Consider the following 15,195-nt stretch of genomic DNA (forward strand, 5'->3'; position numbering starts at 1 on the left):
AGAGAAATATTTGCAATAATTGCAATAAACAGAAGAACGTTTCATTTTAAGCAATTTACCTCAGCCCTACAGAGCTCTTTTAAGCCCTGCAGTGTGAGAGCAACAGGGGTAGCTTGATCCTTCCTGGAGAACTGTGACAGTGTCTCAGTGATGGCTGATAGCATGTCTCCTCCATGCTGGTAAGGCCTAAAACAATTTCAATTTATTTTGTTTATTTGTATAGTGCTTCCCACAATGTGCATTGTTAAAAAAAGCACATTTTACAGAATGTTAGAACAATTTTTTAAATAAAGGATGTCATTTTACACTTTTATATATCAAAATGTAAAAACAATTTTCTGTTATAGATTGTAATATACCCCAGGTTTTTTCAACTCCAGCCCTTAAAGAGATACTTCACCCAAAAATTCTGTCATCCTTTACTCACCTTCGACTTGTTCCAAATCTGTATAAATGTCTTTGTTCTGATGAACACCGAGAAAGATATTTGGAAGAATTCTTATAACCAGACAGATCTTGACTACAATAGTAGGAAAAAATACAATAGTTGTCAAAAGTGCCCCAGTACTGTTTGCTGTGTTCAACGGAACAAAAATGTATTTTTCCTACTTTGGGGGTCAATGGGAGCAAAATCAAGTTTAAGTCAGGTTATAAGCATTCTCCCAAACATCTTTCTCTGTGTTCATCAGAACAAAGAAATGTATACAGATTTGGAACTACTGGGCGGTGAGTAAATGATGACAGAATTTTCATTTTTGGGTGAAGTATCCCTTTGATCCACATCCTAACCAAACGCGCTGCCATGAGATTCATGCGATGAGCAATTTGTATGTCCATACCGAACGCAAAAAGGGGTGGGACACGACAATCAACCACAAAACCCAGCCAATCAGAACAGTTTTTCTCTGTTCACGCACCCAAAGCCATTGAGGGAGTGGCATCAACTCTGTTGACTCCAATGAATTCAACAGTTTTTTCACAGCAATTGTGGTTCATGGAGGCTCTCAATAATTCCCGGAAGTAACTAGTACCGCATGGAGCTGCGGCTAAACAGACCAACTGAGGTAAACTTTTAACCCCTTTAAAGACATTTCATGACAAAACATAACTTCCCTGGACCAACTGAAGGCTCCATGAATAACGTGACACGTAACTTCCGTTGGCCCAACTCGCTCGCTCAATGGCTCTGCACGCACCCTTTCACGCTGTGGCTGAAGAGTGCACATAGACCTCAATTGGTTTCAGAGAAAGAGAATAAAGCTGCTAGAATGGCCCAGCCAATCACCTGACATGAATCCAAAAGAAAATCTATGGAAAGAACTAAAGATCTGAGTTCATAGAAGTGGCCAACGGAACCTTCAAGATTTGAAGACTGTTTGTGTGGAAGAATGGGCCAAAATCACACCCGAGCAATGCATGCAACTAATTTCTGCATACAGGAGGAGTCTTGAAGCTGTCATTACAAACACAGGCATGTGTACAAAGTATTTAATACACTTCAGTAAGTGTCATTGTATTTTATTACGTAAAACTTAACTTAACTTTTTTTAATTGTTTGGATTATTTGGGATGTTAACGACATCTGGTGAAATATTCATGTCAAAAGCACCTTGAATAATATATACTGAGAAAATGGTGACGTGTTCAATATTTATTTTACCCGCTGTATCTCCATATTTTTTTTTTTTTGTCATAAATCATTATTATTAGTCACTGTTTATGTTTGTCACAGAGTTTTTCAAATATCTAACAAATACAAGTATTAAAAGGTGCTTGTAAACTTTGAAAACACAGTATTTAATTATTTAAAAAAGAACAGTGTTTTTTCCATTTCCGGACAGCAACGACGTATAGAAATAACCCAAAAGCTGTATTGAGAAACAACTCATATGGTCCTTCTAATGTTGTTGGTGATACAGTCAAAATTGTATATGATGTGAGGCAAAATGTGTAGCATTAGCATTAACAGAGTGTGACAATGTTAACAATGTTCAGAAACACTAGGAATTTGAAGGTGAAAGGACAATGAGGTCATTAAAAGTGTCACTTATGTCTGATGTGGAAGAGGCAGCACAGCAAAAGATTTAAATGAAAGACAGTTTCACAGCAGATTTGACAGTAATAGACACAGTGTTGAAGTAAAACACACCTCTCTCTGCAGATATCTCTGACGCAGGCTGCACTAGCCAATATCTGCTCCCACTGAGTGTCTCTTCCCGTGACCACTGAGGATCTATCTAGCTGTGTCATCAGTCTCTGCAGGTCTGGATACACACGATCCTTTAATAAAACAGCCACATCTTGGATGAGACAGAGGTTTAAACTAAGATATATAAAAGATATTATAGTATTGCTTGGTGTCAGACAATTACAATGGCAATTCTGCTACCATGAAAAGTATCTGTGAACTAAAATGAAGTGGTTTTTTTTATTTTGTGTCAAGTTCCACTCAGTTATAGGCTGCCACAAACATCAACTGGCAAAAAAAGCATAGAGTAAAAAAGCGGTCTAAGAATGTAATGGATCAACATCATAAAGTACGAAATTAAAACACTGCAAAAGATGTTGAAAAAAATATCCAAATCAATACATCATGTTCAAAGAGAAGAAACACAACAAATAATTGGTCTAGTTTGAGTACACCTGCTTTTTCCATAAGAGAACCAGGAGCCGCAGAGCCATAGGCCTCAGTCTAGGTGAACTTCCCAGTGTCTGGAGTGCATGAAGAACTTGCGGGATACAGAACTGAAAGAAAACCATCCGGCCAATGTGAGGTGCAAGTCAAATATCTGTTATGTATGTTTTGCTTTACACTATGGGCTAGCTCAAAAAGAAATGAAGATACATTTGCATACAAACAGTATTGTTAGCGCAAACAATGAACAAAAACGCCCAAGAAAACGGCCAGGTTAAAGACCAGGGCTGCCAAAAAAGTGCAAGTGAGCGGTTACTATAACAACAGCGGAAGCAGAAATGCTCCAAATCAATGCTAATGGATTAGATTTATGTCAGTGGAACTGAGCTGTAATAGTGGTACAAAAGGTGTTCCTAATTGTGAGTGGCCTACAGCACATTAATATTTATAACTTTAACAAATTCTAATGAACAAACAATAATTTTATGTAATGTTCTTCTTACAGTATATAATATAATAAATAATAACAGACATGCATATCATGCAAAACATTTATATTTATTATTTGTATTTGTACATGGGTTAAGGGTCAAGGTCATGTTGATGTTAATATCTGTACCTTGTGGGTTCCCAGTCTTGGCATAGTGTAGAGAACAGAGTGAGACAGAGCCGGATCAGATACTCTGCCGAGTTTAAACATTAGGACAGGAAGTAGACAAGGCACCTAAAGTTTTGGAGATATAAAAAGCAAAATATTCAAATTCGTAAAAGACTTTTGGTTGTGAGAAATGCAACAAGAACAAGATTATTAAGAGATAATCAAGATACTAACTCCTGACTAGCAACCAAATGCATGACACCACGCACAACATAATGAGACATGTTCTCTCAGAGCTGATCCCAGTGAGGGGCCAATGAGGGAGATTTGGAAAGACAACTTTTTATTCATCATCCACCTCATTCAAGCTTCTGCAAGTAAGCAAGACTGTCACAAGTCATCCTTCACATGCAGCGGGTAAAGTGCGCAAAGGAAACCTCAGATTTAAAGTTCAATCCAACAGTTGCCAAAATCCCCAACGTATGACTAACACCCAGTTTTACTCTCTTTCTTATTTTCTCAAGCTGTTTTCTGTAGCATAAACACTTTAGAAGCTAAACAATGGCCTTAGGCCAATCTTTCCCCCAAGTAAATCATAACAAAAATGAAAGGTACGCTTGAAAACCGAGTCTATACAGTGAGCCAAATCACTGACAAACCAGTTAAAAACTCAGGACCGTGTGGAAGACCAAACAATCAAACTGAGGATTATTCTTGAATAGGAGCTACACTTACTAATGCATTTCATGTCTGTAACATAAAGCGCTTTGAGGCCTGTTGGTTTGTCTTCTGCACGCTGCCAGCATTAATAAGTAACAATGAAAACTGTGTCCAAATCCATTCAGCGCTTCTTCAGAAAGATATTTTCTTATATAAACAAATGAATTAAAATGAATTAACTTAGAAACTGAGTTGAAAGAGGAGTAGAGCGCTATGCAGTCTACCTGGAACAAGAAGCCATTTTATTTCTGTAATACACAAACTAGAGAATGGTTAAGAGAATGGTTTAATGCTTCTTTATTAAGAACATCTTGGGTCTCTGCTGCAGATTTTTATACATTTTAAAATGTACTTCTCAGTATGCATGTACAGCACTGGGAATATAAAACTTAAATAACATGTTTAAAATTTATAAAAGTTATAACACATAAATAGTAACATGGTTACATTTCCGTCACACGCATGCAGTATTCAACTTTGCACAGCGATGAGCTTTGTAAAAAATCTGCACGTTTCAGAGAGGCAGGGCAAAGAGGAGATACAAACATGCACGGTATGTGGAAAATACTGCGTTTTTTAACCTTAAATCGTGTATACACATTGCATTACATCTAAAACAAAAGATAATATTAGTTTTGGTCGTATCATTTGACCCCTTTAAGAGGGGCCACTATGGACCCCGTTTGCACCGACGTCACAGCATTTGCCGGAGGGAGGCAAAACAAAGGGAAAACTGGAGGTGGCCAATAAAAACCAACACAGATTTGGATACATAAGGAGTTTAAAATATCATCTTGTTGTGTTGTTTAGTGCCACAATCGACAGAATACAGTCTCTGCCAACACATACCTGCTGCCATTGCAAAACAAAAACACTGACGACAGCTGTAGTAGTAAACTTGAGAACAAGGTTATTTTTGACGTAGCGTTAATTATGTTAACTACTTATTATAAGCAGACAGTTCTATTCTATTAGTATTATTTATTCTATTCTATAGATTAGTAGGATTTTTATAATAACTGTATTGTAAAACTTGGCCTGCAAGTTAAGATTTTGTCTTGTTGAGTTTTATTTAATACTGATACTTTACTCAATTTACTCATCTTCCAAATCTGTATAAATGTCTTTGTTCTATTGAACACAAAAGAAGATTTTTTGAAGAATGTACAACAACAAACAGTTCTGGGGCACTTTTGACTACCGTTGTATTTTTTCCTATTATGGGAGTCAGTGGGGGGCAAAATCTGTCTGGACATAAGCATTCTTCCAAATATCTTTCTCGGTGTTCATCAGAACAAAGAAATGTATACAGATTTGGAACAACTCGAAGGCGAGTAAATTGTGACAGAATTTTTGGGTGAAGCATCCCTTTAAGGGGCTGTGCATGTTCCCTCAAATCTCACACTTTGATGTTCTTTGTTACCAACCTTTTCTCATCTCAATGACTAAGTAAGCCCTGCGGAGGAATCAAATGAATGTAAGTGGGGAGTACAGGTCATAGTAATTGTACCATGATATACCTTCATTTAGGTGAAGTAATTACTATTCCAGTTTCTAAGGCTGCACATGTTGCCTAGTAACACTGACATCTGGATAATGGTTAGAAAGGAAGCATATTTGTTATTCCGTTCAAGGAACAGCATAATGCTGTTAATGTGCAAAGTGAAAAAAAGCCTAAAGCCTGTGGATTACTACCAAAAAGCTTTTCTAAAAAGCACCAGTTTAGATTGGAGAACTGTAGTACAGCCTTTGTGCGATTTGGAAATCGTTAACAGTTAATAAGAATGCAGAAAGCCAATGGAGACCAATATATCTGACCAATTATCTGAAATGTGACTGGTGGGTTATAGGGATGGAAATCATTAGGAAATGAACAAATCTGGTTCTGATATTTGAACTTTATGGATTCCTCAATATTTTAAGCAAAGAAATTTGCTTGGTGTTTTAATGAGAATTAATTTTTTTTGTCAGATGTTTTCACTAAAAGAACCAGTTCAGTTAAGAAACAGCCGAAAGGACCGTTTCAGTATTTTTGAAGAGAAACCATTTCTGAATAAAGACTCAACCCTAGGTGCTTGTCATGCCATTATTTTGTGGTTAGTAGCGCATTGCAAAATGGCTGAGGGTATTGGCACAAGTCAAAAAACACATCCCTAGTAGATCGCTAAAAGACATAAAGTCTTACACGACTTACAAATTAGAAAAGTATATGCTGTAACTCTCCTCTTCTCAACAAGCAACATGACTTCAGGTTGGTTGATTTCAGTATACTTGAGGATTTGAACAATGGTGATACCAGCTTTGAACCCGAGACATTTCAGTTACCAGATAGGATCTTTACCACCAGGCTATGCCACCAAATTTAACTAAATAAAACAGAATTGCAATACATGATATGCACAGCACTAAACAACAACAGTCTTGAGCTTTACCTTTGCGGGGTCAGTCTCTGCGATTGCAGCAGCTGTGTCCAGTGCTAACCGGCAGAGGTCCCCATCACTGGAGACAATGAGATGTGATATCAGAAGACAAACGGCATTTGGGACGTGCTCACATACAGACAGTGAAGACTGCAGAGAGTAAAGCCATTCCACAGCACACATGGAGTCCTTGGAAATGCGGTGTAGAACACTGGTGGCCACCTGAAGCTCACTGTACCAGGTGCTGAGAGGCAAGCTCAGTTGTGTGGACTTCTGTAGAGAGAAATGTAACAAAGTATTTGGTAATCTCCTCTTTTGGGTACGCCTTATATCCCTGTACTGTTTAGTATTTATGACTGTACAATTCAATTTCTGTAGCTCAACTGGCACAAAGATAACGATTATGAGTTATTTTCCCACCGAAGGGATTTATTTTGCGATAACCACTGGCTGCCTGTACATTATCCTGCTTATTACACGACTACTTACCTCATGAGCAAATTATTGGACGGGAAATATTGATTCAAAACAATTGATTAACTTGTTTGTAACGAAACGCTTTCAAGACACAATGTTCAAACAAGACAAAAATACTATTTGGTTTAAAGCCACAATAGGTAAATTTAGGCAGCTAGATGGCGCACTTTCGAAACAACAAAAAAAGGCTAAGCTAAATGACGTTATGTAGGAGAGTGGAATTATGGCACATGTCGTTTTCACCATCTAGAGGTTTCCTTCACTCGCCAAAGAGTAATCGTGTGTCATGAACCTGTCCTTGTCAGTAGTTTCCTAGCTCTGTGGACAGGGTTGTGACAGTATCATGCCTTTTGTGTTTGTAAAAAGGCAAGGAAGAAGGCACAAGTCGATGAAACATGAACAGACACACTAAACTTGACACGAGTTACAGGTACAAGTGTAACGAACGAGCACAAGACAATAGACATGAGGGCATTAAATAGGGAAACTAACAGAGGATAATTAACAAGGGACAGGTGTGGGTAATGAAACACTCAGGGGAAGCAAGGAACAAGGAAACGAGAGGGGCGGGGCCAGAGACGAGACCGGAGAGAACACATATTATGTCATAACTGACAATAATATGTTTCTCTCCACACAAAACACGTGGACCTGTCATGATCCTGCCAATAGACTAGGAAATCAAGACATGAGAAGGCAGGATCATGACAAGAACAACAGATGCTGCATCCCATTGCTGTATAAACACTTCAGCATTTCAATGTTGCCGTAGTTTCTAAAACCGGAAACTGAGAGATAGTAAGTCACTGATATGCGACAAATACAAAGGAGACAAGGAACGGACCACTATTTTAAATAGGAATTTCTCTGGATTGTCACATTCTTGGGAACATTTGGGATAATGTAAATACACAACTGCATGAAATGTATCACACTGTGCAAGTGATTTTTTTATATTTCACAACAAAATTATTTCATATTGTGGCTTTAAACATCTGTAAATAAAATCTCATATTTGTGATTAATTGGGATTCTCATGAAATCTTGGTTTACAAGATGCCAAACATGTTTTTTTATGTTTTTATTCATTTTCCATAATTAATGAATTATTGAAGTATAGCTGTACAGAAGAAACTCAACTCTTCTATGAATACTTGACAGACGAATAAAAAAACTAGCCCTCTCTCTTCTCTCAACGGGTAGTGGTCTAGCTTTTGTTGAAACTAGTAACTATCGCAAACTAGCCAATCAGAATCAAGTTTTGAAAAGAGTTGTGTAATTTTAGTGGTAGTTCACTGTGCATTAACTTTTCTGTATAAATACCTATTCTGCATTTTTCATTTATAGTTCATGTCAAAACATACGCTGCTTACATGATAACTATACAACAGTAAGCATAAAGATTGCACTGCACTGATGTTGCTGTTGTCACGTGATGCAAACTACAAATTGAAAACAAAACTATTCTCCTCAGACTGGTAAAATATCGTAATCTCTCAAATGCATAAATAAAAATTAAACCAGCTGAAATTGGTTTTAAGACAAAACAGATTGAGGATCATGTGTAGTACCTCTTTTTGATCAGATGGTTTTCTCTGAATCGCCTGCAAGAGTGAATTGGCCAGTTTAACAGTCTTCGTATGCGTTTCAGCATCTGTGAGAGCTTCCATAAGGGCGGAGCAGGAAAGGACCTGTAACAAGGGCATCACCAACACACAAGAGCCTGGTGGAGGACAGATCCCAGGTGGCACAATCTTCACCGCTAAGAAGCAAGAAAAGGCATTTTTAAGTATTGTATACTGCGTATTATTGGTTGTTGGTAGATTTAATGTATAATTCATGTTAATAGCATACATAGAGGCGGCATAATGTGTGTAAACTTTGAAAGAGACTTTGCAAGGAACTATCTGTATGTTACCACTTAATAATTTTCCTTTATCGTCAAATTACTTCGAACATAAAATTGGCAGGACCGAACTTCTAATCTACAAGCTCTATCAATAGGAAGTATTCAGATGGTTAGAGTTTTTACCTAGCTCTAGGAGAGCAGTTTGCTGGGAGGTGGAAGCTCTAAGAAGAAGCAGGGAGATGCCCATGATCAACTGCTCAGATGAGAGTTCCTACAGTGAGAAAGAGCACAGTCAGACAACTGTTTAAGACACAAAGGCAATCCATGAGGGAAAGTCAAATGCAATCTGCTCTGGCCATAAACGTTGGTAACTCTTCATTATAAAGATGAAAAAAGCTACTATTGTTACGTATCTAATAAAACCCCATCTGACCAAACAGAATATAAAAAACCAAAGAGAATTGGATTGAATTGCGATTACATTTGCTGACCACTATTATATTCAGTTTAATGTATTCCCAAAACTGTGCAAAAATATAAAACAGAATAATAAAATTTGGGCTTAGCAGGTGGACCAAACTGTCTCTTGTCTACAAGTTGTAAACATACTGTCATATGTCATGTTAAATTTGTAAAATACACAAGTTACACTTTGAAATTCTTAAATTACTGTATATATTCCTTTTTTTGTCATGATGCGTTTGTGGAAATAAAACCCACAGCCTCTGGGCTGCTGACACAATGTTCTACCAACTGACCTACAGGAACACATTAGAATGCGAGAAAGAAATGTACCAAACCAAAATATATTAACTTACATTTTACACTGATAAATAATCATGAGACATAACAACACATGACATCTACCAATAACAAAAGTACAACAACCAACCTGACCTATCCCATTGCTGCACCGTCTTAGCTGGTTTATATAACAGTCTAAGCAAGCTGGTCTTTAGCCTGGTCAACCTGGCAAGCATTTAGTCATGTGGACAACTCTTATTGCGCTTTTATGTTGACTTCATTCCTTAACAAACCCAGTGCTCCACAGAAGTCAGACAGTTTAGTTATGATCAAAACCAATGTATGACTACTACATGGTACCAAAGTGCTAGACATGAAGTGACAGTATTGCTCTGGAATGTCCAAATCACCTCTGTGTCTTGTTCCTTCTTCCCTGTACTATCAAAATAAAACACATTACCCGAATAACATCATGTGTGCACTCACCTCTACATATGCAGGTATTAGCTGGTGCAGTGTGTGAAGCAGAGACATCAGTTCTCCTCCCAGTTGCACACTGAGGTGACAGGCACACAAGAGCTGAAGAGCAAGCTGGGGCAGTTCCTTTTTCCAGATACTTGGGTCGGTGAGCAAAGCAGAGCTCAGAGACTCTACAAATGAGCCGAACTCCACCAATGCTGTTACACTGTCCACCTATGGGCCATGTGCATGAGGATATACATAAACCAAGTATCATGTGAAAATTAAGTATTGCAGTTCATTCAACCAGCATTTTTTTATTTAGATTACTAAAGCAGGGTAAACATATTAAGCAGAAAGTGGGGGTTTTGGTCAGATGTTCTGTGAGGATGCACTTATGTTTTAAATCTCCTAATATTTAGAATAATAAATGTGTTATTGCATTTGACAGAATTATAAAAAGAAATATTTGGTGCACTGCATATTGGTGTGAAAGCAGATTAACTGAATTTCTGATGATTTAAAACAACATATTGTGACATCCTAAATAGATACATTATCCATTATAAATCTACTGACCATTACTTTGAACCACGTTATTATAGAATCTATATTCATCGTTTCATAATGTTGAAGCTGTTTTCAATTATTATCCTTTCACATAATTTTCTTAATTTTTTATTTGAAAAATCAAATCTTGATATTTTAAAAGGAAACTGTTCCTTAGAAGCATACTGGAACTGAAAATTCATTCATGAAAATCAAACGTTGCTACATTTCAAGTAATTAAAAGAGAAATGATATTCAAAACTTTTTGAGATGTAAAAAATCTTTCTAAAGACCTTTATGAATTAAGAAATTGTTTTACTGTAGAAATATTTAATATATGTAAATGCAAGTTATTTGAATGCATAAATACGTTTTTAGGAAGTATAACTTTTTCATTTGATGTAAAACTTTAAAAAAATAAACCACTATGGTATTTATCGTAAAAAGTTCTCACTATAGTTATTAAAGGTTAACCATGAAATCTGTCCTAAATATTAACTTACCTAAATAAACTTTTTTTGTCAGAACCTCTAGTAAGTGATGTATTACTTTTCGTCGTCATTCAGAATCGTAAGAGAATCGCAATCTCTATTAGAAACAAAAGAATCGTCATTCTCTATTTAACCAGAATCGTGCAGCTCAACCGATAAATCATAAATCATTTCATCTTGTTAAACTTCTTCAGCTGCACGCTGCTCACGGTTAAGATACAGTATAGAACTGTCTTTCTGTCGTGATCATTCACTTACTGCTATTATTAAAACATTGTTGATGTAGGTACAGTATGAAGATACAGTATTTATGAATGTGTAAATTATAGGAAGAAAAGCATATTGTTTGAATAAAAACGCTAGCTGCACTCCTTTTCAAAAAACGTTGCATTTCCGGTGGAAACAATTGAAAAAACACATTGTACACCAGCAGAAACGCCTCACAGGAATTTTATATTAATATTTAGATACTGTATATTTGAAAATGTATCAGTTATCAGGATCCAATGTTAATGAATGATGGGTTATCGTTGTCTTCCGAAATTTACATATCAGTGCATCCCTATTAGTAAGTAGAGCAACTTTAGTAAAGCACAGTTAATACTCTCTTCCAGCTTACCAGCATGTACGGAAACAGGTCAAAGAGGCTGCGAATCAGCTCGCGGCCCACACTAGTGCCAGTCGGCCCACCAGACTGGGAAGCCCCTCGTGGCTGAAGCAGGACCCTGAGGAGACTGTGTCTAAGCAGGGCATTTTCTGACAACCTCTGCGGCTCGCAATACAGGTAGCGGAGAAAAGGAACCAATATTTTAACAAACACTGGCTCGTCTCTGAAAAACACCCAACAACAACAATACAAGTCTATTATAAGACACTTTTGAGAGACATACATTTGACATAATAGAAGATTCTGATATTTTTGTTTCATCTTAATGTAAAAAAGGCTTTCAGAAACCTACAATGTCTTATAGTGTGTGAGAAGCTGTGATCACTTAAATCTAGAAAGATCTCCTACCTTTCAGTGGCCAGCTGAATGAAATCATCAATCTCCTGGAGCAGAGCCGGCCAACAGTCAGGACGGTTTTCCATTATTGTGATGTAGGGGTGTGGAAAGCTTCTAAGATCAGAAAACATATATTAAAATATAATATTCCTATATTGTACTTTATTACTTTATAGAGCCTATATTAGGGTCACCCTACTTACCAGTACAAAAACAAAATTTTCTCAAAACATCAAAAATAAATAAGAAATTTTACCATCTTCAAAGTTGTCACCCTTCGCCTAGAATTTGCAACTCTGGTTATTTCTTCAACCAGCATGAAAAATCTATTTTTAAACTGTATTGATAAAGTCCCCATCTATTCCTGAGCTCATATAAATGATATAGGGGCTGTATCCCGGACAGGGCTTAAGCCTAGTCCCAGTCCAATTTAAATGTCAGAGGTGTCTTGATCGAAAACAACTTAAATTGACATATCTTAAAATCTATCAGTGTGATTGTGTAATGTTTTTTGTAAAGTTTGTTTTAAAAAAAGACTTAAATACGGTCATTTAACTGAGGCATAGTCCTGGTTTAAAATAATCCCCATCCGGGAAACCTTCCCATATAGTTTCATACTGACAAAAATGAATACATTTATGAGAAATATTTCAGTGAAGTGACCCTAAACTTTTGAATGGATGGATTCAGATATAAAAATGTTAATAGGTCAAAAACTCCAAAAGTGTGATCTTCACCGTATCAGTAAATTGTAGGTTTAGTTGAATGAATGAGGCATTTAAATAGCGCTTTATTGTGTATTGCCTGTCTGCCCCTTCTGTGCTGCGCTGATGATTAATGTTCAACCTTAATGCTTAGAAACAAATTTAGGTCCTAAAAATCACTCGCATCTTAAGATTGCTCAGAAACGTTGCTTGTGTGCACCAATTGCAAGCAGGAACATATTTTATATAGCTAGCATGAACATTTTCTAAGTGGTAATCAGTCCTTCAACAAATAAATATATGGTATGGGTTATCTAGCTAGACGTTCGAGCTATCCATTCCTTCCACAGGCATCTTACATATCAAACGTTCAAACTCATCTATGTCTTGTTGTCTCTCTGCCAACTGGTGCAGCAATAACATTATCAGGGTTCATCCATCAGGTGGTTTTCAACATGTCTGGCAGACAATTGCATACTGACGTAGTGAATATTTAGAGTGAGAGGGATTAACTAAGAGACATTAAAAACATAAACACTAGTTTATCTTTATATAAAATATCACTACTTTATATAAATAGGTATTTAAATTATGCAAAATATTTTGATAAAAATTGTTTGCTTAATGTCTTTCTAGGACTAGTTATCAGGACGGTCACTAAATCATCACATCACTGAAGATGTGTCCAGTAGCATCAGTAGATGTATTTGTACAGCTGGAGTCCCATATTCTGACATTTTCACTTTTAAAATCTTAAAAATTAAACACAAAATCACTTTGGTCTTCCCTCAGAGGCCAAAGAAGAATTTATTTATACTAATGCATAAACTCCACTGCCAATTTCTGTTGAATGTCTACAGTAAGTGGCCTTGTGACCCCAGAGCAGATTGCAGAGGAGCTTTGAGCAGATGGACACAATGAGCATCAGTGGGCATCTCTCATTAATCCGCAAGCCCTCCCTCGATGCCCGCCCCAGCTAAAGGCCAAGCACCAATCCCAGGGCAGCACAGAGTCCTCCACCCATTCATCTTCTCACCAGGGAGGACCTCAGCAGAGGTGGTGAGATATAACACACATTGTCACTTAGCTCATTGTACTATTACAGTTCAAAATTGTCATAAATAAGCTGATACAGCAGACATAGAAATAAACGAAATATGACTAAAATCCTCATCAATGATAAAAAACAATTGTAGCTCTATGTTACAGCCAGAAAGTTTAATCTTGAAGTAAAACTTGATTTCAAGAGTGACCCAAACGTGGATTTTTCAAAAGGTATTTTGTGAGAGGTCCATTGTTATCTCAAAAACTGTTCGCGTCTGGTGTAGACATGGAACTACAGCAGTTGTAAACACGGTCAAAGTGGAAAAGGGCACTTGCCTGATTGAATATGGACAGGTGAAGTTCACTCCATTATCTCGTCGACTTGCTTGAATTTGTAACAACCTCCCCACCACTTTTATGAGTCCTTGAACATTCCTGTTCAGACAAGAATCATCAAAACATATGAAAACGCTGCATGCACACTTTACACACTTAATGGTCGCATTGCTTATGTAGAGAAGGAGAGGCAGGGCTATCAGGTACTGGGCAAGCAAAGTTCACTGCAAAGAAAAGTTTGCGTTTCAATATTGTAATAACTGAGGTCAAGTACCTAAAAAGTCAAATGTACAGAGTAAAATGTACAAATTGATTGCATTGCGGTATGCTTTTGACGTCTTTTGCCTTCATCTGGGAATCCACTTACACTCCTGGTCAGTATAAAGCTGTGCAGTGTTGCATTTGAGACGATACTACCCACCTAAAATTAACTAGATGGGAGAGAACAAAGTGCATGCTTTATAGTATGTTATAGCACAACTATAGTTCATGTTTACTAGGAGTTATTCAGCATATTAGAAACAGAAAGGCAGATGACCCATTGCATTGTGGGATGCAAAACATGCTCTGGTTTGGTACCCAGGTTTTTTTACACAAAAAGAAATTACGTACAGTGCACATTTTGCACACTCCATACTGCAATACTAAGAGTAGTTTGGTAGCAGGACATTTTGAACAATGGATGCAATTGCTCCTAACAAGTAAAGCATTTTTCATACATTATAAATCACCAATGCTTGGCAACATGTGCTGTGTTTTATTTCTAACCTTCTTTGCGCTCTGTACTGCTGCACGGTTCGTCTCTCTGTACCTATGGTTTTGATTACTGTATAGCTTACTAAGAGGAAAGGCACATCTCCTCTGTGAAAGAAAATCCTTTTTTCCAGCTTTCATCTTGGCTCCCTGCATGAGCCTGGCACGAACTGTGCATAATAAAGCCATAACTTCCCAGTTATTCAGCATATGTATAACAAATCATTGGTTATAAGTGGACCTCACTGTATATCACACCGTACCTGAAATGCAATGCATTTGAAATCACGCAAGCTAAGATCTTGCAGAAAATACATACAATATTTTGTGGTTGATGGCCTTTAAATAAAATGATTGTCTTCATACTTTTCACTTTTTTAATCGGCTTAACACGACATTATTCTATTAATTCA

At 37.1% G+C, this 15,195-nt stretch overlaps 1 protein-coding gene across 3 annotated transcripts in view; it reads right to left on the reverse strand.

The window, feature by feature from the left end:
* focad (focadhesin) overlaps positions 1 to 15,195 on the reverse strand; it is a 39,769-nt gene that overhangs the window by 18,510 nt on the left and 6,064 nt on the right. For all 3 annotated transcript variants that reach the window (XR_013787255.1, XM_079466565.1, XM_079466564.1), the window contains exons 5-15: positions 14,030 to 14,128; positions 11,958 to 12,059; positions 11,562 to 11,772; positions 9,930 to 10,136; positions 8,883 to 8,970; positions 8,422 to 8,612; positions 6,386 to 6,646; positions 3,255 to 3,359; positions 2,644 to 2,745; positions 2,150 to 2,280; positions 60 to 186 (exon numbers count right to left, since the gene is read on the reverse strand). Coding sequence is in view for 2 of the 3 variants with exons in the window: in XM_079466565.1 (XP_079322691.1) it covers positions 60 to 186; positions 2,150 to 2,280; positions 2,644 to 2,745; positions 3,255 to 3,359; positions 6,386 to 6,646; positions 8,422 to 8,612; positions 8,883 to 8,970; positions 9,930 to 10,136; positions 11,562 to 11,772; positions 11,958 to 12,059; positions 14,030 to 14,128 (1,624 nt within the window). In the remaining variant the exon portion in view is untranslated. The remainder of the gene's footprint in view (positions 1 to 59; positions 187 to 2,149; positions 2,281 to 2,643; positions 2,746 to 3,254; positions 3,360 to 6,385; positions 6,647 to 8,421; positions 8,613 to 8,882; positions 8,971 to 9,929; positions 10,137 to 11,561; positions 11,773 to 11,957; positions 12,060 to 14,029; positions 14,129 to 15,195) is intronic.

This window comes from Barbatula barbatula (assembly GCF_947034865.1).
Source record: "Barbatula barbatula genome assembly, chromosome: 1".
Taxonomy (NCBI): Eukaryota; Metazoa; Chordata; class Actinopteri; order Cypriniformes; family Nemacheilidae; genus Barbatula; species Barbatula barbatula.